The 24,493-nt window shown below is 39.7% G+C and overlaps 1 protein-coding gene across 2 annotated transcripts in view; it reads left to right on the forward strand.

Moving 5' to 3' along the window:
* Nucleotides 1-24,493, forward strand: part of PRDM5 (PR/SET domain 5) — a 196,704-nt gene that overhangs the window by 60,891 nt on the left and 111,320 nt on the right. For both annotated transcript variants that reach the window (XM_063460038.1, XM_063460039.1), the window contains exons 4-7: nucleotides 7,395-7,572; nucleotides 8,734-8,908; nucleotides 21,033-21,125; nucleotides 21,353-21,474. In XM_063460038.1, the coding sequence (XP_063316108.1) occupies nucleotides 7,395-7,572; nucleotides 8,734-8,908; nucleotides 21,033-21,125; nucleotides 21,353-21,474 (568 nt within the window). The remainder of the gene's footprint in view (nucleotides 1-7,394; nucleotides 7,573-8,733; nucleotides 8,909-21,032; nucleotides 21,126-21,352; nucleotides 21,475-24,493) is intronic.

Genomic DNA, 24,493 nt, shown 5'->3' on the forward strand with positions numbered 1-24,493 from the left:
TTTTTTGGGGTAAAATTAGGGGCCTCGGCTTATATTCGGGTCGGCTTATACTCGAGTATATACGGTAATAATCCATCTGACCTCATCACAAAACATACGTAACCAAATAAAGTGCAAAGAGATTAATTATTAAAGTTAAAATAACTTAAGGGAGCTTATCCAATCAAAGGAAAGATATATAAGATAATTTTTCATTGAGACCCAGCGGTGCCAATGTATTGAGTTCTCGAATCCAGAAGACCTCTTTACGTAATAATGCTATGGATCGGTTTCCTCCTCTCCTAGACGCTGGAATATGGTCAATGGTGATACACTTGAGTGTTGTCAACGGATGTTTCTGTTCGAGAAAGTGACGTGCCACTGGTTTATCAGTATGGCCATCTCTGATTGCTGTACGTATACTCGAACGATGCCCCCTTATTCTTTCGCAAAGTTGTGTGTCCGTTTTCCCCACATAGTTCAGTCCACAAGGGCATGACAGTTTGTAAATAACATGATCGGTTTTACACGAGATGCGATGTCGAATCAGATATTTCTTCTGGGTATGTGGATGAACAAATGATTTTGTGGGAATCAAGTGCCCGCACGTGACACATCTTAGGCAACGGAAGCATCCCGGGTTGAGGAATTTATTCTGATCACGCAGATAACTCTGTTCCGGATCAGTGCGGACTAACAAGTCTCGCAAATTTCTCTCCCTTTTATAACAAAGCATTGGTTTTTGAGTGAAGACTGTTGGTAAAGTTGGATCTCCCGTCAGGGTATTCCAATTCCTCTTCACAGCTTGAGCTAATTTGGTACTAGCCGAATTAAACTTCATTGGGAAAGTCAATCTGGGTGCTTTTAGTGGTGCCTGAGTACTCGTGGTATTCTCGACTTCCAAATGTGCTTTGCTAAGCGCTGTATCAATTGTGTGCCGATTGTATCCCCTCATAAGGAATTTATTATACATAATTTCAACTTGATTCTCAACTCGTTCGGTCAGAGAATTATTCCGAAAAACCCGGAGAAACTGGGTGTATGGTAGTGATCTTTTACTGTGTGCAGGGTGCGCACTTGAAAAATGGAGTATGGTGTTTCTATCCGTGGGCTTCGAGTATAATTGATATTCAATTCTGCCCTTCTCGATGAAAATCTCCAAATCCAAGTACTGTACAATTTTATCGTTGATGTTAGCCGTGATTTTAATTGGACAAGGCAAATCATTGATGTCCTTCACAAACTGCTCAGCTTCCATGATAGAACCCTTCCAGAGGATTAAAATATCATCAATGAAACGTACATACTGTACAATCTGTTCTTTATACAGATGGAGGATATACTCTTTTTCAAATATATGCATGTATGCATTTGCATACATTGGCGCCATTGCTGCGCCCATCGATGTTCCCGAACATTGCATATACCACCGAGTTTCAAATCTAAAGTAGTTGAGTTGAAGAGTAAGCATAAGTAATTCCATAATGAATATATATATATATGTCCTGACGAAAGCTTGAGGGGATCAAGCTGAAACGTTGACACCTTTGATGTTTTAGTGAGTAAAATAAAAGTTACATTTTATCAAGTCCCTGGAGTGCTATCTTTGAATCTTCCGTTATATATATATATATATATATATATATATATATATATATATATATATATATATATATATATATATATAGTATTGTAATCCGAAAAGTGGTGCAAAATGCTAAAAGTGGGACTGTCGCATTGGGAACTAGCAATTACATTCTTTTGGGGGAATCAGTTAATTTTTTGGAATATGGCACTTTGATAAATCTCCCCCTAAATGTCTACAAGTACCTGAATAAAACTAAAATTGTTTTGTTTTGTTAAATCCTTCTCTATTGGTTTTCCATAACATGGCTCGTTGGCATCTGCTCTGTCAATGTTAGCTAAAGATATTTACTGAGTAACATGGTGTATCAATGACCCTAGAAATGGTAAATTAGTAAATGGCAATAGATGAACTTCATGTGTATTTCTCTCTACACTAATGAACATCCATTTTTTAAAGGTTATCTACATTCTAAATATTCCGTAAAATGTATAACCAGACTATCGCAGCATTTCAGGCAGAAGCAGATCAACTCTTAGAAGAAAGTAAGGGCGCTGTGATAAGCTACTTATACGAATTTACATATTGCTGAACTGTTAAGTGAATTCATCACATCTACTATAGTCTTTACAACTACAAAGGAAAGATTATCTTGTAATGGAATACAAGTTGTACAGCCCAGTTAGAATTTGTGTCAAGGATACTCCGAGGACAGAATTAGGCTGTCTCTTGATGTTTTTATTTTTGAAAGCTTTCAAATTTCCTTCTGTCAAAGTTATCAGATTTACACAGTAAACAATATATTTGTTTTGCAATGTTTCATGGCACATGTAACCAGTGTTAATTTATCAGGTGCCGTGTGCTAAAATTAGCTAATACAATGAAGATAAACTCCACATCAGCTTCTTTAGCAATATTATTGTTAAAAGGTTGGTACATTTTATTTTATAATGCTTCTTTTAGTAGACTGATGTTGCTCATTCCCCATGGGAAAGATGCCACTTTATATATGGAAACTTTGACATTATTATTCCTCTTTTTTTCTGGTAACGGAAAAGGAAACACCTATAGTCTTGTATCTTTTCATTGACAAGGGAACATTAGGAGTTTAGTTTCTGTGAATTGTTTCTTTTCTCAGAATATTACAAACTATAAATTTAATATGACAATAAAAAAACAAACAATTGTAGACACCATCTCCAATATTGCCAACACATCGATAAAACTCCCAAACCACTGTATAAATACAAATAAAACTTCAAAAGGTGTGGTGTGTGTCGCATGTGATATCTAATCAATAACTCTATTTAGGTGTCAAAGTGTGGGAACACAATAAGCTTACATCAATAAGCAATCATGAGAGAGATGGCCATCCAATAATGTTGTCATAAATAGCATCAAAATAGTTAATACAACTTTAATCACTTGGTAAAAACAAAGAAACATGCATAGTGTAAAACCCTGCACAATGGGAATATGAAATAAAATGCTCAAGACACTCACAAACATATAGCCATCAAAGTGGCTAAAAAAGTACGTAAAATAGGTTAACTAGACCAATAGGATGGCGTGGGTAGTGTCCCAGAGAGTCCTCACTGCCCTGCTCAAGGTCCGGATTTCCGGAAGAAGGAGTTTGGTCCCTGGCGTAATCCCAAAATGAAGTTAGGGAGCTCTGTGTCTGACTGGTTTAGTCTTTTGGAGACTTTCTTAAGGAGAGCTTGTTAAAACAAGATCTTCTTGAGAAAGTCTCCAAAAGACAAAACCCGTCAGACACAGAGCTCCCTAACATATGCATTGAGTACTGTTAAATGACAGAAGTATACCTAATATGACATTTTTGCTTAATGCATCATTTAATTAATCTGTCATGTCTATGGCAATTTACTTGGTATGTGAAAGCATGGTAATTTCATGTTTTCACTACCAAACAGAGATGTAATCAGATTAGTTTTTTTGAATAATACACAAGATCCTGCGCACTCACTCATCCACAAAACAGCAATTTGGAAGCTTGCAGATTTTATTAGCTTTTTTTTTAAATTAGTTTGGTTTTTTTCAACACCTAATCTAGGTAAAAATAATGGGGGTTTAGTTACAGTATATGATCATACACTGCATAAACCTACCTACAACAACGTCAATGTACCCCATCTTTGGCAGGTCCTACTCTAACAACCTAATGCCACTCTTATGAGCTTAACCCACTTACTTGGGGGAAAAAAATCCATCTGGGGCTCTCTGCAGTACAAGGCTAAATAGGGCCCTGGAATGAAGCACCTGTGACAGGGATGGGTGCAAAACCAAGAAGTTGGCCAAGACTCCCAAATATAGATATGAAATCAGGGAGCTGCACTCACCTTACCATGCACAAATGGGGTGTTGCTGGGGCCAATTCGTACTATACACAAGATCCAGCGCACTTACTCATCCACTAAACAGCAACTTGAAAGCTCACAGATTTTTAGTTTTTTTTTTTAAATTAGTAAAAAAAAAAAAAAAAAAAAACTAATCTAGGCAAAAATAATCAGGGTTTAGGTACAGTATATGATCATACATTGCATAAGCCTTCCACAACATCAATGTACCCCATATTTGGCAGGTTTTACTCTAACAACCTAATGTCTGTTTTTTATGAGATTATGAGAAAAAACTCTTATTCTTTTTGGAATACCTTTGTAATGGAACACTCCACACATATAAATTGGTCCAGCTTGCTAACGTGCATTATGTATCTGGAATCAGTCATTTTCTTGACAGTTTATAAAAGAACCGATTTCAGTAGAAATGGGGGGCAAAAAGTTAATGCCTGTGTTGGGGAAAAAAGGGCTTGCAAGCTGCGGATATCTCCCAAAATTGATACCCTTATGTGAGATTGCCATGTTTAAGGATGCTAAATTATGGAGCTGTTTAGTAGATGGCTCCTTATTTAGTAATTGGTATCCTTATGGCAATCCCACATAAGGATAGCTAATTAGGGAATTATATATTATATTTCAGCGGTTTAGCTGATAACTCAATAAATTGGTACTTTCCTTAGTACCTTTGAGACTGCCACCTTCATTCATTGCCAATAGGGAATATGGGCGTACGAAATGTGAAAATTAACACATTTCCAAACTGAAATTTGCTTCACCTGAATCAATATTTCCTGAATTTTTGGCGATTTGAAATTTGAAAAATGTTATCGATCTTAAACTAATTTTCCACCATAATCCCTTTATCCAATGGAAAATAATTTGCCGGGCACACAATAAAGAAGAACTGTCATCATTCACTTCCAACACAGAGAGTTTGTTGGTGAATGCAGAGTGTCAAAGAGAAACTAATGTTCTTAGGATGCAGAACTATACGAATATTTTCGGACATTAGATGAAGGCGTTGGATTATGCACACAAGATACATTATTAAGATTATGAAGAAAATGAAATTGAACTATAGAAACGCAGAATTTGACGAAAGATAAAAAACATTCGACCCATCTAGTCTGTTATAGCTAGGATAGCCTTATGCCTATCCCAGGAATGCATAAACTCCTTAACTGTGTTAGTCTCTACCACTTCAGCTGGAAGGCTATTCCATGCCTCCACTACCCTTTCCGTAAAGTAATACTTCCTGATAATATTTTTAAACATTTGCCCATCTGATTTAAGACTGACCTCTTGTTGTGGTAGTTTTCCTTCTACCTTCTTTTGATTGCCTTTACGTACTTAAATGTTTCTATCATCTCCCCCATGTCTCGTCTTTCCTCCAATCTAAACATGTTAAAGGACCGCTATAGTGCCAGGAAAATAAACTTGTTTTCCTGGCAATATATGGTCTTTAGGTCGCCCCCACCCTCAGGATCCCCCTCCCGCCAGGCTCTAGGGGGAGGAAAGGGTTAATATCTTCGACAGAATGCGCATTCTCAATGCTTTCCTATCGACACTGGCGTCTTCTCACTGTGAAAATCTCAGTGAGAAGTGCGGAAGCGCCTCTAGCAGCTGTCAATAAGACAGCAACTAGAGGCTGGATTATTCCATATGTAAGCATAGCAGTTTCTCTGAAACTGCTTTGTTTACAGCAGGCAGGGTTAACCCTAGATGGACCGGGCAGCCAGACCACTTAATCGAGCTGAAGTGGTCTGGTTGCATATAGTGGTCCTTTAAGATCATTTAACCTTTCCTTGTAAGTTTTATCCTGCAATCCATGAACCAGTTTAGTAGTCCTTCTCTGAACTGTCTACAAAGTATCAATATCCTTCTGGAGATACGGTCTCCAGTATTGTGTACAATACTCCAAGTGAGGTCTCACCAATTTTCTGTACAATGGCATAAGCACTTCCCTCTTTTTACTGCTAATACCTCTCCCTATATAACCAAGCATTCTGCTAGCATTTCCTGCTGCTCTATTACATTGTCTGCCTACCTTTAAGTCATTTGAAATAATTACCCCTAAATCCCTTTCATTATATGTTGAGGTGAGGACTCTATCAAATATTCTGTACTCTGCCCTTGGGTTTTTACGTCCAAGATGCATTATCTTGCACTTATCCACATTAAATGTCAGTTGCCACAGCTCTGACTATTTTTCTAGTTTACCTAAATCATTTGCCATTTAGCTTATCACTCCTGGAACATCAACCCTGTTAAATATCTTAGCATCATCAGCAAAAAGACATACCTTACAATCAAGACCTTCTGCAATATCAGTAATACAAATATTAAAGAGAATGGGTCCAAGTACAGATCCCTAAGGTACCCCACTGGTAACAAGACCATGCTTCAAATATACTACATTGACTATAACCCTCTGTTTCCTGTCACTCAGCCACTGCCTTACCCATTTAACAATATTGGAATCCAAACTTAGATTGCAGTTTATTGATGAGCCTTCTATGTGCAACAGAGTCAAGCGCCTTACTGAAATCTTGGTAAGCAATGTCTACTGCACCACCCTGATCTATTATGTTAGTTACCCAATCAAAAAAATCAATTAGTTTGGCAGGACCTTCCTGAGGTAAACCCATGTTGTCTCTGATCTTGAAATCCATGTATTTTTAGATGTTCAATAAACCTATCCTTTAACATGGTTTCCATTACTTGTCCCGCTTACTGGCTTATAGTTGCCCGGCTCCTCCCTACTACCTTTCTTGTGAATGGGCACAACATTCGCTAACTTCCAATCTTCTGGGACTACTCCTGTTAACAATGATTGTTAAAATAAATCCGTTAATGGTTTTGCTAGTGCACCGCTAAGCTCTTTTAATAACTTTGGGTGTATTCCATCAGGCCCCAAAGTAAAGACTAATTTGTCTTTACTTTTGACAGTTGAGATAGAACCTCTTCCTCTATAAATTTACATGTAACAAATTACTCAATTGTTTTTTTTCCCAACTGAAGTCCCTTTCCTTCATTTTCACATGTAAATACTGAACAAAATGACTATGTATATTATAACAAGCTGAATATTTCTACAGTATTTCACTGTACTGTTTATCCTCCTGAGACTCAGCCCAGTAACTTGTGTCCTATGTCCTGGACATTTTGTTCACATGCATCTTTTAGTCTTTTAAGCTACTCTATCAATCCCTGCTGTATTGTATAGAGGACATCCTGTGCTTTCCAGGTATATGTCATGTGATAACCTGGGATGCTGGGAGCTTCCTCTTCCTTTTCATCAATAATGGAAAGAAATTGGAAGACAAATTTTTACTTGGTTCCCAGAAGGTTATAACAAGTTATTTGTAGGTCAAAGGTTTTGTGTATTGTGTTCAGCACTGTGATTAATGTTTGCATTTTTTTACATTTTGATTATTACTCTTGTTTTGTTTTAAATTGTATGGTTTACCCAGGAAGGAGAGAACATATTCTATCTTGCCATCGATGACATAGAAACCGATACTGAATTACTCATTGGCTACTTGGATAGTGATATGGAGGAAGCTGAAGAAGAAAGTGAAGAAATAAATACTGTTACCAGCAAAGAAGAGGACGACAATTCCAAAGAGGCTCAACAGTCAGGAGAAAAAGGTAAAACTGGGAAATCACTTGTATCTCAAAGACATACCTTAAAAATACTCTTTTTAATGTATTCTAGGGCAAAGGCTGTATTATACACCAAAGTATGTACCTTTACTATAGCAAATCCTCAAATGCTTAATTTGCCCCCATTGACTTTAACTGAAGCAAAGAGTGAAATAATTGTATGGATGGCCTCCAGATACAGGCAAAGTAAACACAGTATTTAATCTATCCCAGATTTATAATATACATGGATGGCAAATAATGGCATCCAGACTCAAGGTCGTTCTTTAAGCCTAGTGAACATATGAATGTACATTTCTTGGTTAAGTACATTGATATTTTTGTGTTAATATTATTGGATGATCCAGTTACTGGTCTCTCGTGGCTTTCTATGCAGACATGGATTAGTCTTTGAACAAACAAGGCCAATGCTGATGGTGGGCTCCAATGTTCCTGGGCTGAGAGCTTGTTTCATAGATCAGGGTCTCTCTTAACCTGCTCTGTAAATCAATTGATAAGTACATGATTAGGCAAACGCTGGTTACATACAGACTTGCTTGCTGCACTGCCCTCTCTCCCTCCCAATGTAAGTGGACATAAAATGTGGGAGTTATTGTGGCCTGTGTTGCTTCATGTCTGGACCTCTATTCATTTAGTGTGCAGCAGTATTTTATTAGCAGAGTCCTATGATGGAAGAATCACAGCTAACATGCCCCGTTCACATCACTGGAAACTGCCCTTTCAGTAAAGCCAATTTGGGCTGAAATGTGCACAGGCCAATTTATAGTCCCAGGGGGTTCAAGTTTCTATAGAATAATAAGTGCATGTGTATTTCTCACAGTAGGCAATGATGGTCTGCTCACACATTTAGATGGATCTTGGGAGCAAAAATTATACTGCTTTTAACTTGTGATGGGTTGTGCTGATTTTTTTGTTCCTTTTTTTTCCTGTTTGAAATTTTTTTGTTTGCTAAACTTTGTGCGTGTATATTAAAAAAAATTATTTTGACACAGTGAAATTTACACTGTGATGAAGTATGTAGCAAAAACAAGCATACATAAACTACTCCTGATTTTTGTTAAATCAATTATGCAGCTAAAACTTTGAGTATATTTGATTATGTTTCAATTTTACAATGCATTTAATATTTGTATACATTTTTAATAGAATTCATTAACTATAAAGAGGATCATGGCTGCCCACTATGTGAGTCTAGTTTTCCAAGTCAGGAGATCCTAGCAGAACATCTCCAAGCTCTTCATCAGAAACCAAGCGAGGAAAAGGAATTCAAATGTAGGAACTGTGGGAAGAAATTTCCGGTGAAACAGGCTCTGCAGCGACAGTGCGTATTCAATTAATTACTTCTTATTAATGTGAAATAATAACCTTAAGACAACTTCTTTGCAATTTTCAGGGATTGATTCATTTTCACATATTGCTAAACCACTCAAAACTGTAATGGTGTGGTTTAACCAAAACTAGAGGGCCCTGAGGCACCTGCTTAATGTATCCTCTTTGTCAGACTTGCTGTTGCAGAAGTTCCACTCAAAAACGTTCCAGAACATGTTACTTAGTTACGTTACCTGGACTGCTATTTAAATTTCAACAGATTATAAAACGTATTTTTTGTTTTGCATCCTTATTGTCAATCATCAAAAGAGGACAAACCCAATAAATAATGGAATTGTTCAACTTTAGTTGATTTAAGACTTCAGCTCCCATATTTGGATTACTTGCCACTTTTACCCTGCCCACTGCCGGCTTACTTCATTGAACACAGATTTTGGGGGGTTTACAAAGAAGCACTGACAGAGAAGGAATGTGTAGTGACTTTGCTTACTCCATTCCTAGGCAGCTGCTTGTGTTTTATAATGTTCCTCAGCCTTAACCTACTATATGCTCTACTAGTAACTACTTATCTGTTAAAGGTGTAAAGAAGTATCATTGACTTGTCTGTGTAAAAAAAAAAAAGCTATGTAGTACTATTTAAAAAGCATCATTAGTCCTGTGCTGTGAGGTTTATGTGGAGAGCTGGGCATCTGCTTTTCAATATCTTGGGGAAAGGATGCATCTACAATAAAGTTTACTCTTTTTGTCCCAGGCTCTCCCTGTGCCGATAAACGTTCCAAATTTAAACAACTACAGAGAAAGATTGATTCCTTTATATGGAAAAATCTTTCTTTATATGGAAACAAGTGGCATGTGATTTATTGTATAGACTGAGGAGTGGTGGAGGCCTAGGATTGCCTAATATCAAAATGTGTTATTATGTGGCTCAGTTTGCAGCCTTACATTCCCTTCCAGGTCAAAAAAGATGGGTAGATCTAGAGTCTGAACTGCTGGTTTCCAACCTCCCATTATTTTATTTATGGTTTAAAAAACAAAACAAAAAAAACCTCTGCTATGGCCCACGTGTCTTCTACTTATTAACTCACTTTTTATTTGGAACAAGCTTAGGTATAAATACAAACTCAGAGATATACAAAAATAAGTGGAGCACTAAAATACCTGTACAACTGTAGATACGGTGTATATAGATAATACTGTATTATAGCCTGTAAACAACAGACAACCACATCATAGTGCAGACCAATATGTAATACATATATATAAAAATAAAGAACAATGTGCATATAAAATGTACACTCACAAATATAGAGCCACAGGGTCACCTGGCTCTAGTGTTGAACGCCTTGGGATCTTTATAAGGGGATCCACTGCCCTCTTCTTGTATCCTCCTGTTTTCTTCAACTTCCAAATGGGAGATAAAGATGCAAATGGGTCAATTTTCCATAAATCAGGAAGAAATTTATTGAATAAAATAAACTCAAAATAATTATGACAGATAAAAAACAAAGATTCAACTGAATCAAAATTATATATATAAAATAGTCTATAAAACCAAAACGCGTTTCGCCAGGAGCTGGCTTCCTCAGTTGGTGTAAGTTTTCAAATGGCACTTTTCCTGCTTTTATAAGGGGTAGATTGCTTGATTGTCGGCATCTGTGTGATCGGACGTGGGACGTGTGTTTTGTTGATATCTCCATACCGGCATCCGTAAACCCGGAAGTTCTGTTCGTGGAACGCACACGTGATCGGTTTGTGGAACGCACACGTGACCGGATACCCAGTGTAATATTCAACTTGTCCTCCTATTCGTTCTTCGTGGAACGCAAGTGTTGCGTTCCTACTAATTCATTTGCATAGATATACACAGAACGTCTTTGTATCTAATAAGTCCACAAAACTCGTGATTCAAAATTCATTAAAAAACGAGTGAGAGGAGGGAAAAAAAAAGGGGAAGTATCAAAACAGGATTTGTGAAGCAGATAACTATTATTGATAAATACTTATGAACACTACAAAAACCTTTAGAACCCCAATTCATACAGTAGAGATAAAGGTGCTGGTTTAAAAATAGTTCACAATGACATCCATAATACAAATAAAAAGGATAAGATATAAAATACTAATAAAATTTTGGGAGTTAAACCCATTTAGTGTAAATTTACCTGGAATCTTAATTAAAAGGGGAAGGGAAAACTTTATTTCGAGATGGAGATCTTAAAGGGGAAATGATTATAAAAAATGACAAAGCTCGAAATCTAAATTTAACCCAAACGGAACTAAAGTGTTAAAATTATAAATGAATGACATCTCCTCCTTCCCAATTTGTTGTAAGAAATCTCCACCTCTCCACTTCCTTTTGATCAATTTTAATGCACAAAACAAAAGTCCCTGTGGGTTTTGGTTGTGGTACTGTTTGAAATGTTGTGGGACACTGTGGGTTTCTATACCTTTCTTGATATTCCTTATATGCTCAGAAACCCTAATGTGTAAGCATCTTATTGTCCTCCCTATATACATTTTGTTGCAGGGGCATACTAGGAGGTAGATAATGTTTTTAGAATAACAGGTCAATTGATCTCTTATATCGTATTCTTTATCACTAATTTCTTTGGTATTTTTAATATTTCTTTTTTTGCTATTAGTTTCCCTACATGCTAGGCATGATCCACATCCATAAAAACCTTTACTTCTTGTAAGAAAATTGTCACTTTTACTAGAAGGGTCTTTTAAAACACTATTGACTAAAATATGTTTAATATTCCTACATCCCCTATGTACTATTTGGGGTTTGGCTGGTAAAATTTCCTTAAGAATAGGGTCATCCTGTAAAAGGTGCCAATATTTGTGAATGGCATATCTTACTTTTTTATTTTTTGCTGAGTAATTGCAAACAAAAGGAGTCTTGAATTTATTTTTTCCTACATCTTGAGTTTTCTTTTTATTGTAGGAAAGTAGGTCACTCCTTTTCAGTCTTTGAATTTCCTCAATACTTGATTGTAAGCCTTCTTCGTTGTACCCCTTTTCCAAGAACTGACTCTTTATAACTTGTGTCTGTGTTAAAAAATCTCTATCTTGCGTGCAGTTCCTCCTTAGTCTCATGAATTGGCTCTTTGGCGCATTAGTGAGCCATGGGGTGTGATGGCAACTTGATAAGTCAATATATCCATTGCAATCCACCTCTTTAAAATAGTTTTTGGTGTGGAGTGTCCCTTCTTCTATAAAAATGTTCAAATCTAAAAAATTGATGTCTGAATTACTGTGGGTGAAGGTGAGTCTGATCCCCCAATCATTATTATTTAAAAAAGTTAAAAAATGTTCTAGACTGGTTTCATCTCCTTTCCAAATAAAAAATATGTCATCAATGAAACGGCGATAGGTAACCAAGTTCGCTGCAAAGTGACTGCAGCGAACTTGGTTACCTATCGCCGTTTCATTGATGACATATTTTTTATTTGGAAAGGAGATGAAACCAGTCTAGAACATTTTTTTACTTTTTTAAATAATAATGATTGGGGGATCAGACTCACCTTCACCCACAGTAATTCAGACATCAATTTTTTAGATTTGAACATTTTTATAGAAGAAGGGACACTCCACACCAAAAACTATTTTAAAGAGGTGGATTGCAATGGATATATTGACTTATCAAGTTGCCATCACACCCCATGGCTCACTAATGCGCCAAAGAGCCAATTCATGAGACTAAGGAGGAACTGCACGCAAGATAGAGATTTTTTAACACAGACACAAGTTATAAAGAGTCAGTTCTTGGAAAAGGGGTACAACGAAGAAGGCTTACAATCAAGTATTGAGGAAATTCAAAGACTGAAAAGGAGTGACCTACTTTCCTACAATAAAAAGAAAACTCAAGATGTAGGAAAAAATAAATTCAAGACTCCTTTTGTTTGCAATTACTCAGCAAAAAATAAAAAAGTAAGATATGCCATTCACAAATATTGGCACCTTTTACAGGATGACCCTATTCTTAAGGAAATTTTACCAGCCAAACCCCAAATAGTACATAGGGGATGTAGGAATATTAAACATATTTTAGTCAATAGTGTTTTAAAAGACCCTTCTAGTAAAAGTGACAATTTTCTTACAAGAAGTAAAGGTTTTTATGGATGTGGATCATGCCTAGCATGTAGGGAAACTAATAGCAAAAAAAGAAATATTAAAAATACCAAAGAAATTAGTGATAAAGAATACGATATAAGAGATCAATTGACCTGTTATTCTAAAAACATTATCTACCTCCTAGTATGCCCCTGCAACAAAATGTATATAGGGAGGACAATAAGATGCTTACACATTAGGGTTTCTGAGCATATAAGGAATATCAAGAAAGGTATAGAAACCCACAGTGTCCCACAACATTTCAAACAGTACCACAACCAAAACCCACAGGGACTTTTGTTTTGTGCATTAAAATTGATCAAAAGGAAGTGGAGAGGTGGAGATTTCTTACAACAAATTGGGAAGGAGGAGATGTCATTCATTTATAATTTTAACACTTTAGTTCCGTTTGGGTTAAATTTAGATTTCGAGCTTTGTCATTTTTTATAATCATTTCCCCTTTAAGATCTCCATCTCGAAATAAAGTTTTCCCTTCCCCTTTTAATTAAGATTCCAGGTAAATTTACACTAAATGGGTTTAACTCCCAAAATTTTATTAGTATTTTATATCTTATCCTTTTTATTTGTATTATGGATGTCATTGTGAACTATTTTTAAACCAGCACCTTTATCTCTACTGTATGAATTGGGATTCTAAAGGTTTTTGTAGTGTTCATAAGTATTTATCAATAATAGTTATCTGCTTCACAAATCCTGTTTTGATACTTCCCCTTTTTTTTTCCCTCCTCTCACTCGTTTTTTAATGAATTTTGAATCACGAGTTTTGTGGACTTATTAGATACAAAGACGTTCTGTGTATATCTATGCAAATGAATTAGTAGGAACGCAACACTTGCGTTCCACGAAGAACGAATAGGAGGACAAGTTGAATATTACACTGGGTATCCGGTCACGTGTGCGTTCCACAAACCGATCACGTGTGCGTTCCACGAACAGAACTTCCGGGTTTACGGATGCCGGTATGGAGATATCAACAAAACACACGTCCCACGTCCGATCACACAGATGCCGACAATCAAGCAATCTACCCCTTATAAAAGCAGGAAAAGTGCCATTTGAAAACTTACACCAACTGAGGAAGCCAGCTCCTGGCGAAACGCGTTTTGGTTTTATAGACTATTTTATATATATAATTTTGATTCAGTTGAATCTTTGTTTTTTATCTGTCATAATTATTTTGAGTTTATTTTATTCAATAAATTTCTTCCTGATTTATGGAAAATTGACCCATTTGCATCTTTATCTCCCATTTGGAAGTTGAAGAAAACAGGAGGATACAAGAAGAGGGCAGTGGATCCCCTTATAAAGATCCCAAGGCGTTCAACACTAGAGCCAGGTGACCCTGTGGCTCTATATTTGTGAGTGTACATTTTATATGCACATTGTTCTTTATTTTTATATATATGTATTACATATTGGTCTGCACTATGATGTGGTTGTCTGTTGTTTACAGGCTATAATACAGTATTATCTATATACACCGTATCTACAGTTGTACAGGTATTTTAGTGCTCCACTTATTTTTGTATATCTTTGTGTGTTATTTGTGAAGATTAAGGGAATCCTTCACTTAAGTGTAGAGCCTAATTTTACCTTTCTGGTGGAGTGTGCACTTACTTTGTTTATATATAAATACAAACTCACTCAGTCTGATTCCCACCTCTCGCATTTCCATATGAACAAAGACATTCCACTGGGTTTAAGGCCCAACCATTTAATAAATTAGAAAATGTGGGTTTACAGAGGTACATACATTTATATGGGGCAGGTGGTGTATTTTGAGAGGCTAAAGGAGAGGGCTTGATTGTCCATACATGATTTCTTTTTTCAGGTATTTACAACTTTGAAAGTGAAATCCAGCAAGTGGCACTTACATGTTTTGAATTAATATGTTTGGAAACTAAACCTGCACCTATTTATTTTTTCACTGTATGCATTGCTCTGTTCCATTGACTTCCTGGATAAAACCCCAAGTAACATTGTAAATTTGAAAAAAAGGATATAGGTTAATCACTAAAGGGCTCTAATTGGAAGGACATCTGGAACACTATCAAAAAGTTTCTATTTGTGTTTATTTACAATTTCAATGTTACAAAATTATTTTCTGTTGGTACGATACCCATGCAAAACTACACAGACTTGGTGTTCCCCCACTTGAGCTATTTGGAACAAATTGGGGCTAATGGGTACCTTTTTTTTTTTAAATGTGGTGGCAATGCCCTCTCTAAACCTAATGACCTGTGCCCCTGGGAATTTCCTTCTATGTCAGTTTAACCAGAGCAGAAAACAAACATCTGTCTAAAATTAGAGGGCAGGTGATCATTGGAACAGGGCATGCAAAGCCAACTAAGACAGGAGAAATTGCATAGATGCATGACAACATACCGATGGACAAATTATCCATCATCTGCCATAACGATTCCCTACCTCAATTCCACAAAACATGGACTACTGATTTTAGTCATTAACTTACATAAAACCCTCTGTTTAAGGTTTTTAAAGAGAGACACATCATTCCCCTTCATTCTCCCTCTACCTCCTACCCCTTCCCTACTTTACTTTACTTTTCCTTACTAGCATCTTCACCCTTGCATTGCTCCTTTTCCCCTCTTTACTATTTGTTTTGTATGTTAAATGTTATTTTTTTTGTGTATGTGTGTTTTATTACACTGGAAAAAGGCTCATGTTTCATTAATTGTTTGTGTGACTCAGAACCCTTGTTTTTTATAGTTTTTGTGGTAAATGCAATATCCTTCTCTAATGTCCTAATTCTTTCCTTTATGTGCATGCCTATTCCTACTTAACCCCTTAAGGACACAACTTCTGAAATAAAAGGGAATCATGACGCAATAAATAAAGAATTATGTATAAAAAGTATCATTTAGCACAATATAGAAATAGTCTATAACAGGTTTAAAGATATTTTAAGAATGTGATCAATTATTTGGAGCAGAGATGTCTCGAACATAAAACTTTCCGTTCGCGAACGGCGAACGCGAATTTCCGCAAATGTTCGCGAACGGGCGAACCGGGCGTACCGCCATAGACCTCAATAGGCAGGCGAATTTTAAAACCCACAGGGACTCTTTCTGGCCACAATAGTGATGGAAAAGTTGTTTCAAGGGGACTAACACCTGGACTGTGGCATGCCGGAGGGGGATCCATGGCAAAACTCCCATGGAAAATTACATAGTTGATGCAGAGTCTGGTTTTAATCCATAAAGGGCATAAAACACCTAACATTCCTAAATTGTTTGGAATAACATGCTTTAAAACATCAGGTATGATGTTGTATCGATCAGTTAGTGTAAGGGTTACGCCCGCTTCACAGTGACAGAACAAACTCCCCGTTTAAAGCACCACAAACAAACGCAAACAGTCCATTTGCACAACCGCAAACTCCCCATTTGCACAAGGTTGGATACCAAGCTAGCCCTGTCCTGTTCCTTGTCCTCACTGATGTAATTGAAGGTCTCTTCCTCCATCCAACCACATACAACACCAAGGGTCCCCAAAAGGTGACAACAAGCCCCCTGGGACGCCTGAGCTGTGTGAGCTCCTTCAATATCTCACTTTAAGCAGCTATCAACAAGCGAATTTCACCGCAGAAGGGGATGACCCAGCAATGTTGCTCCTACCTGACCGACCCAACATACTTAATAGCGGTCAGCAACTCGACAGAGTCTTACTTACCTCCGCGTGGCAAGTGTGGCCTGGTGTTTACCGGGCGGGAGAGGCGGCCGATCCCCCGATCCTGGGATGCCCAGGAGCAGCTACTTCCCGGCAGGAGCTCCATTACCCCCCCCACCTCGGACCAGTGGGGGTTATCCCGATCTACCCCTGAGAGGCTGTCTGGAGCTAATGGAAGCACAGAGCACAGCTGCCCAGACTGACATACTCATCTGCGACTCTCCCAATATGGCGGCAGCCGCGTGTCCTCCTGGTACCAGCAAAGCATGGCAGGATATTGAGTCTAAGCTGGACAGACTCTTTAATCAATATTGGAAGCAAATAACAAGCAGGAAGCCCCAACAAGCTCCACCACAGCCCCAACAAGCTCCACCACAGCTAAGCGAAGCAGTCCCCATTAAAATCCACCAACGCAAAAGGCGTAGAAGACGGGACCGGAGGCACAAACAGAAATGCAGAGCCTGCCCCACGTGAAGCACTCGCCTCCATCTTAAGCCACCACAATCCCGCACCGGACGTGAAGCACCACCGGGACAGATCCGACCACCCGACAAAACAAGCTTCCACCATCTCAAGCCGCGAACCCGGCACTCAGCCAGAGACTTGCCTTTGTTTTTCCAGCTATCAGGGACACCCAGGGTCTGCACCTGGTGCCCAGAAGGGATCGGATGAGCACAAGCAGTAAACAGCAGCCTGCCAAGCATGTCCCACTATAGCCGATCCTCCACACCATGCCTTTGATCACATGACTTGCTCTCTGCACATTAACTAATCGTAAAGTAGCAAGCGTTTAAACATGTCATTATTTCACCTCCTAAAGAGTTTATTGTCATAGTTCCTTACATGCCTTTACCTTAACCGTTCATGTATTATGTTATTCACTAGTGTCATCTCATGGGGCGACTCACACTTGATTTATAACTAGTGGTGGAGCTGCTGATATAAATACACAGTTGATAACGTGCAAGCTACACCCTAAACATGACAGCCATCTTTCACAACAATGTACTGTGATATACTCATACCCTCAGTGCAACTAGCCATGATATACGCACGTTCAGCCTAGCATGCTCAAATATAACACACTTCTGTCTTTAAAAAAAAAAAAAGAATGCAGCTTCCGAATGATTCTAAAATGGATGCTGTCCAGGAGGTGGGAGGGTCTGGGAGGGAGGGTCTGCTGCTGATTGGCTGGAATGTGTCTGCTGACTGTGAGGTACAGGGTCAAAGTTTACTCAATGATGACGAATAGGGGACGGACTGAACATCACATATGTTCGCAGTCCGTGACGAGTGCGAACAAGCTATGTTCGCCATGAACTATTCGCCAGCGAACTGTTCGGGACATCTCTAATTTGGCGTGCTTTAAATTCCATATAAACAGCTGTTAGCCATTGTTCTTTTGATATATAAATTCAATATTTCTAGATCAGAGGCGGCACTAGACTTTATAAGGCCTTAGGTGAAACTCAAAATGAGACCCCACTAACACCCAAAGTGAAAAAATAATAGGGTTGCATTTTGTATGTATAAGGAGTAGTTGAAGCGTGCAGTGTCGTGGCTTCATGTGCCCTTTCATTGTGAGCTCTCTGGCTGTAGTTGTAGCATAACTTGCTAACAAAATTAGTTTGCACTAAATAAATTTAATTTGCAAGTATGCCAATTGTTTATACACAATTGTGGGGTATGGTTGCATACCCTACCAGTCTTGTATACATAAGTACTGGTAAAAATGCGTTATTTGAAACAAAAACCAACATTTTGTTTGAGCAAAAAAGCTCAAAAAAATAATTTACCAAATAATAAAGTGTGTATGATGTCTTCAAATGGTGACTGTGACAGGGTGAGTAAAGGGGTACCAGTGGCAGGGAGAGTGTGACAGGAGGAAAGAGGTAAATGGGACAGGTTGGGGGGAGGTGTGAGAGAGAATGAGGAATGGCAAATATGACATGGTTTGATGAGGGAGTGTGAGCGGGTGAGTGGAGGTAAGTTTGTCAGGGCAATAGTGGCATGGTAGGAGGGACGAGTGTGATAGGATTGAAGGGGTTAATGTAACAGGGTAGGTGTGGCATAGTTGGGGAGTGTGAGTAACACAGGGTTGGTGTAAAGGGAGAATGCGGCATGGTTGGAGGAGGGAGTGTGACAGGATTAAGGGTGGTGAGTGTAGCAGAGTGTGACAGGATTAGAGGCATTAATGTGACAGGATAAGTGTGGCAGGGTTTGGGGGAGAGTGACAGAGTGAGAGAAGGTAAGTGTGACAGAATTAGGGGGGTTAATTTGACAGGGTGAGTGTGGTAGAGAAAAGGCAGATGTGAATGTGACAGGATTAGGAGTGGTTAATGTGAGTGTGGATACGTGAAGGGGCTGAAAGTGTGAGGGTGGGAAGACAGTGTGCGAGTGGTTGCAATGTGTCAGGAGGCTGACCGTGTGACTGTGTGTGTTAAATCAGGGTGACAGTGTGTGTGTGAGGGGGTTTTACCCTGTGAGGGACAGTGTGTGACCCTGTGAGGGACAGTGTGTGACACAAGAGTGTGAGGGAGGGGGGCTACTGTGAGAGGGTGAAGATAGTGTGAGGGAGGGGGGATACTGTGAGAGGGCGACGATAGTGTGAGGGAGGGGGGATACCGTGAGAGGGCGACAATAGTGTGAGGGAGGGGGCATACTGTGAGAGGGCGAAGATAGTGTGGGGGAGGGGATACTGTGAGAGGGCGAAGATAGTGTGAGGGAGGGGCCATACTGTGAGAGGGCGAAGATAGTGTGAGGGAGGGGGCATACTGTGAGAGGGCGAAGATAGTGTGAGGGAGGGGGCATACTGTGAGAGGGCGAAGATAGTGTGAAGGAGGGGGCATACTGTGAGAGGGCGAAGATAGTGTGAGGGAGGGGGCATACTGTGAGAGGGCGAAGATAGTGTGAGGGAGGGGGGATACTGTGAGAGGGCGAAGATAGTGTGAGGGAGGGGGGATACTGTGAGAGGGCGAAGATAGTGTGAGGGAGGGGGATACTGTGAGAGGGCGAAGATAGTGTGAGGGGGGATACTGTGAGGAGGGGGGGATACTGTGAGAGGGCGAAGATATTGTGAGGAAGAAGGATACTGGGAGAGGGTGAAGGTGTGAGGGAGGGGGGATACTGGGAGGGAGGGGGTGATGGTGTGGAAGGGCGGGGTACTGGGGGAGACAGGGGTGATGGTGTGAAAGGGGGGTGGTGATAGTGTGAGGGAGGGGAGTAATAGAGTGGGGGAAACTGAGAGGGGGTGGAGATAGTGTGAGGGAGGTGATGGTGTGGAAGGAGGGGATACTGGGAGGGAGGGGGTGATGGTGTGGAAGGAGGGGATACTGGGAGGGAGGGGGTGATGGTGTGGAAGGAGGGGATACTGGGAGGGAGGGGGTGATGGTGTGGAAGGAGGGGATACTGGGAGGGAGGGGGTGATGGTGTGGAAGGAGAGGATACTGGGAGGGAGAGGGGTGATGGTGTGGAAGGAGGGGATACTGGGAGGGAGGGGGGTGATGGTGTGGAAGGAGGGGATACTGGGAGGGAGGGGGGTGATGGTGTGGAAGGAGGGGATACTGGGAGGGAGGGGGGTGATTGTATGAAGGAGGGGGGATACTGGGAGGGAGGGGGCGGATGTTGTGGAAGGTGGGGTATACTAGGAGAGAGGGGGGGTGAGAAATACCTTGTTTCTCTCCCTAGTGGTCTGATGGGCTCCCTGATGGTCCGGTGTTCAGGATATCAGGCCTGCAGCTCTGCAGTGTGCAGAGCTGCAGACCATGTATCCCACAAGACCCGGTCAGAGCGTTGCCGTGGTAACCCGCAGCAACGCTCTGATTGGCCAGATCTCTCAAGACACCTGGTCTGCAGCTTTGCACACGGCGGAGCTGCAGACCTGTGTCTGCAATTGGCGCTCTCCTCCCGGCAGATGGCACAGAGGGGCCCCGCACCCGGCGGCATACGGAGCAAGAAGCCTGGCCCCCTCCTTGTGTCAGGTCCTTGGTAACTTACCGAGGACCCGACAGTCAGCCCCAAGGCGGTTTAGGCCGACAGCACAAGGCATTTGGTGGCCACCTAAACAGCCTAATTAGAGAGCCCCCTCTTATCTAGATAGATAGATATAATATGAATTCCAGTATTAATAATTGTGAATATTTAATAATGTTTTGAATGAATGAACTTTAAATTCCTTGAATAGTATGTTCGAGGTCATTATGATTTAATAATTTTATATATGTATACATGCAATAAGTATAAATCTATTCTGCATGTGCAAATATTAATACGTATTTGTTTCTCCTTAGTGTGCTGCAGTGCACAGAAAATATCATCTCTGGAGACACATCAGGAAGTTATCATTGTTCAGTTTGCAACATCTCCTTTGGCTCATCGTTGAGGTTTTCTTTTTGAATTACTGAACTCCTCTCTAATTTCTGGCTTCCCTTTTGCATGTCTGCTTTTGAACTTCCTAGCCTTCTTTATGTCATCTAACCAAGAAAAAGAAGCTCTTCCTTACCTCCTTTATAGGTAATGCACGAATTGACTTCACTTCCTACTGTAACGCATGCATGGAATTTTGATTCTTGTGGACGCGTGACTGATGTTCCTTATTGGTTTATTTTAGTTTTGAGCAGCACAAGGAAGCATGTAAAGGGGATACTAGGTTCATATGTAAGGCTGACAGCTGTGGGAAGAGGTTCCGAAGCAAAGATACACTGAAAAAACACAAAGAGAACGTTCATACGGGTAAGTCTTAAATCTGCAAAAACAAGTCCTGCACTCAAACTCCCACTTCTGTTGGGCGACAGCAATGACCATAGTACACATCAGCCCCAATACATACAGTAAAAAACAAAGAAAAACAAGTTACCTGCGCTTTCCCAAATGCCTATGCATATTTAAACTAATGGAGGTTATTTAGTTACCCAATGGCCATGAGAGGGGATTCCCAACTGCCACGTCAAGGCAAACCTCTTAGGTGAGTCCTACACTGACTATTCACCTTGCTTCCTTAAACTTCTGACAAAGATATCTCTAATGAGACAGAGTCTGCCTCTGAAAACCAAGAGCATTCATAAATATCTTAAGCTCCTTCATCGTTTTCCAAGGTATATTGGTTTATAATTTGCATGAATCTTAGTAATGTTTGTGTTTAAAAATGATGGATTTTACATGACAAAAACATTTTTGATCCAATTCTTTGCAGTACATCAGAATTGTGTATCAGTAGGACAGGTGAAGGTTTGGTCATATCATAAGGACAAGAACTTGAGAAGCTAGCATTCAGCTATTTGCATTTTTTCTGCAATGATGTTCGGAGCCCAGAATGCCGTTTATAACCTAACATGACTTCTCAGTTACAACTGTTTTCTGAACATAGGTCAAGATCTTGAGGAAAGCTTTTAACTTATTAAACAGATTAGTCCTTATAGAGAAGTAGAGCTTATATTAGAGAGATAAGTAGACCTTGCACAAGGGTTAAATGCCAGCAGTGTTTTAATACTAGCTGCAATACATTTCACTGCTTATAACATTCCTATTTTGCAAATGGTTTAAAATGCAGTACAGATGACTTTTACGCATGTAAGGGCCATTCAACAGGACAAAAGAGTACCCATTTCAATTCAGTAGCTCATACTGACCTCCAAATTCCCCAGATCTCAATCTGATTGAGCATATGTGGGATGTGCTGGAAAATCAGATCCATAGGCGGCCCCACCTTCAAACTTGCAGATCTTTAAGGATCTGCTGCTAATGTTTTGGTGCCAGATACCACAGGACACATTCAGAGGTCTTGTGGAGTCCAATACTCAACCCATCAGAGCCGTTTTGGCAGCACAAGTGGGACCTACACAATATTAGGCAGGTGGTTTTAATATTGTTGCTATTCTGTGTATGTGTTTCTAGTTCTATATTATTTAGCCTGACTCAATGCAACTTTTTACACTTTAACTGCTATTTTATAAAATGTGTTTAACATAATCTTTTAATATATTTCTAATGAGCCAGGAGTTCTGGGAAAACACAGTGCAAGCAGATTGGTTTATACTTATTGACATATTACTTGCCTTTTTGCCCTGATTGCGCCAACATATTTTTGGGGGTTAAATTAAGCATTTTATGTGGTTCATTTGGTTTCAGTAGCCAGAGGGATCAGAAAAAGGGGCGATATGCGATACCATATGACATTCTTTGAAAGTCTGAAACCAGAAAATCAGTTAATCAAGCAGTTCTGCTGACTAGAATCCAGCTTTGTTACTAAAATAAATAAATTGTAATCACATTCTAGATTCTTCAGTTCATGCAGCTTCTGTTGACTGAAACACAGAACACGTTTGAATGTTATGTGCATTAATTGGGTAATGGTCATGGTATGGCATCTGGAAATATTCTTTAAATTATTAGGTCAAACCCATTAAATTATTCATGTTGGACAATGGGTACTAAAATGGTATTACTTACTTTGGTCCGTGACTACTGAATTCCTGTTCTTACATTCTTGGCTGAGCAATCCTATATCGTGCACATTGAACTAATGTAGAGAAGACCTTAGTGCAAGACATTTTTAAGCCCCACCTATACCAACGTGGCTTAGAGGTAGATCCCTATCTGTCGTAGAACTCCCACAATGCTGTATTCAGTTGGGGATCTACCATTTTATCATTCTTACAAGGTTTTATTTAGAGCTGAGCAGTGTGTATGTGTTTAAATGTAAGCATGCTTTTGTATGGAGTATGTGTGGGTAAATGTAGGGGTGTGTTTGTATGCAGTGTTGGCATTTGAATGCAGACATGCATTTGTTTATAGTATTGGTTTTTGAATGATGAGATGTATGCACACACACACACACACACACACACTGACACACATGCAGATACAATCAACAACTTACCGTATATATTCGACTATAAGTCGAGTTTTTCAGCACATTTTTTTGCGCTGAAAAACCCTAACTCGGCTTATATTCGAGTCAGTGTCTGTATTATGACAATTTACATTGCCATAATACAGACCGGGGGCTGCAGAGAGCGTTTACTTACCTCTCCTGCAGCTCCTGTCAGCTCCCTTCTCCTCCGCGCCGGTCCGGTCAGCTCCCCTGTCAGCTCACCGTTTAAGTCTCGCGAGAGCCGCGTGGTCATAGCGCGGCCGCAAGACTTACACTGTGAGCTGGCAGAGGGAGCTGACCGGACCGGCGCGGAGGAGAAGGGAGCTGACAGGAGCTGCAGGAGAGGTAAGCGCTCTCTGCCAGCCCCCTCCACTGAACTGCTAATGCCACTGGACCACCAGGGAGTGAGAGCCCCCCTCCCTGCCATGTATCAAGCAGGGAGGGGGGGACGAAAAATAAAATATATACATAATAATAAAATAATAATATTTAAATAATAATAAAATAAAAAATATTAATATAACAAAAAAATTATTAAAATAATAATACAAAAAATAATAATAATAAAAATGCCCACCCCCACCAAGGCTCTGCAACACATACACAAATACACACTGCACTCATACCCACACACACACACACACACTGCATTCATATACACACTGCATTCATACACAAACTGCACTCATACAAACACACACTGCATTCATATACACACTGCACTCACACACACACTGCATTCATATACACACTGCATTCATACATACACTGCACTCATATACACACACTGCACTGCATTCATTATATACACACTGCACTCATACGCTGCACTCATACACGCACTGCACTCATACACGCACTGCACTCATACGCACACTC

The sequence above is a fragment of the Pelobates fuscus genome, chromosome 6 (assembly GCF_036172605.1).
Source record: "Pelobates fuscus isolate aPelFus1 chromosome 6, aPelFus1.pri, whole genome shotgun sequence".
NCBI classification, from domain to species: Eukaryota; Metazoa; Chordata; class Amphibia; order Anura; family Pelobatidae; genus Pelobates; species Pelobates fuscus.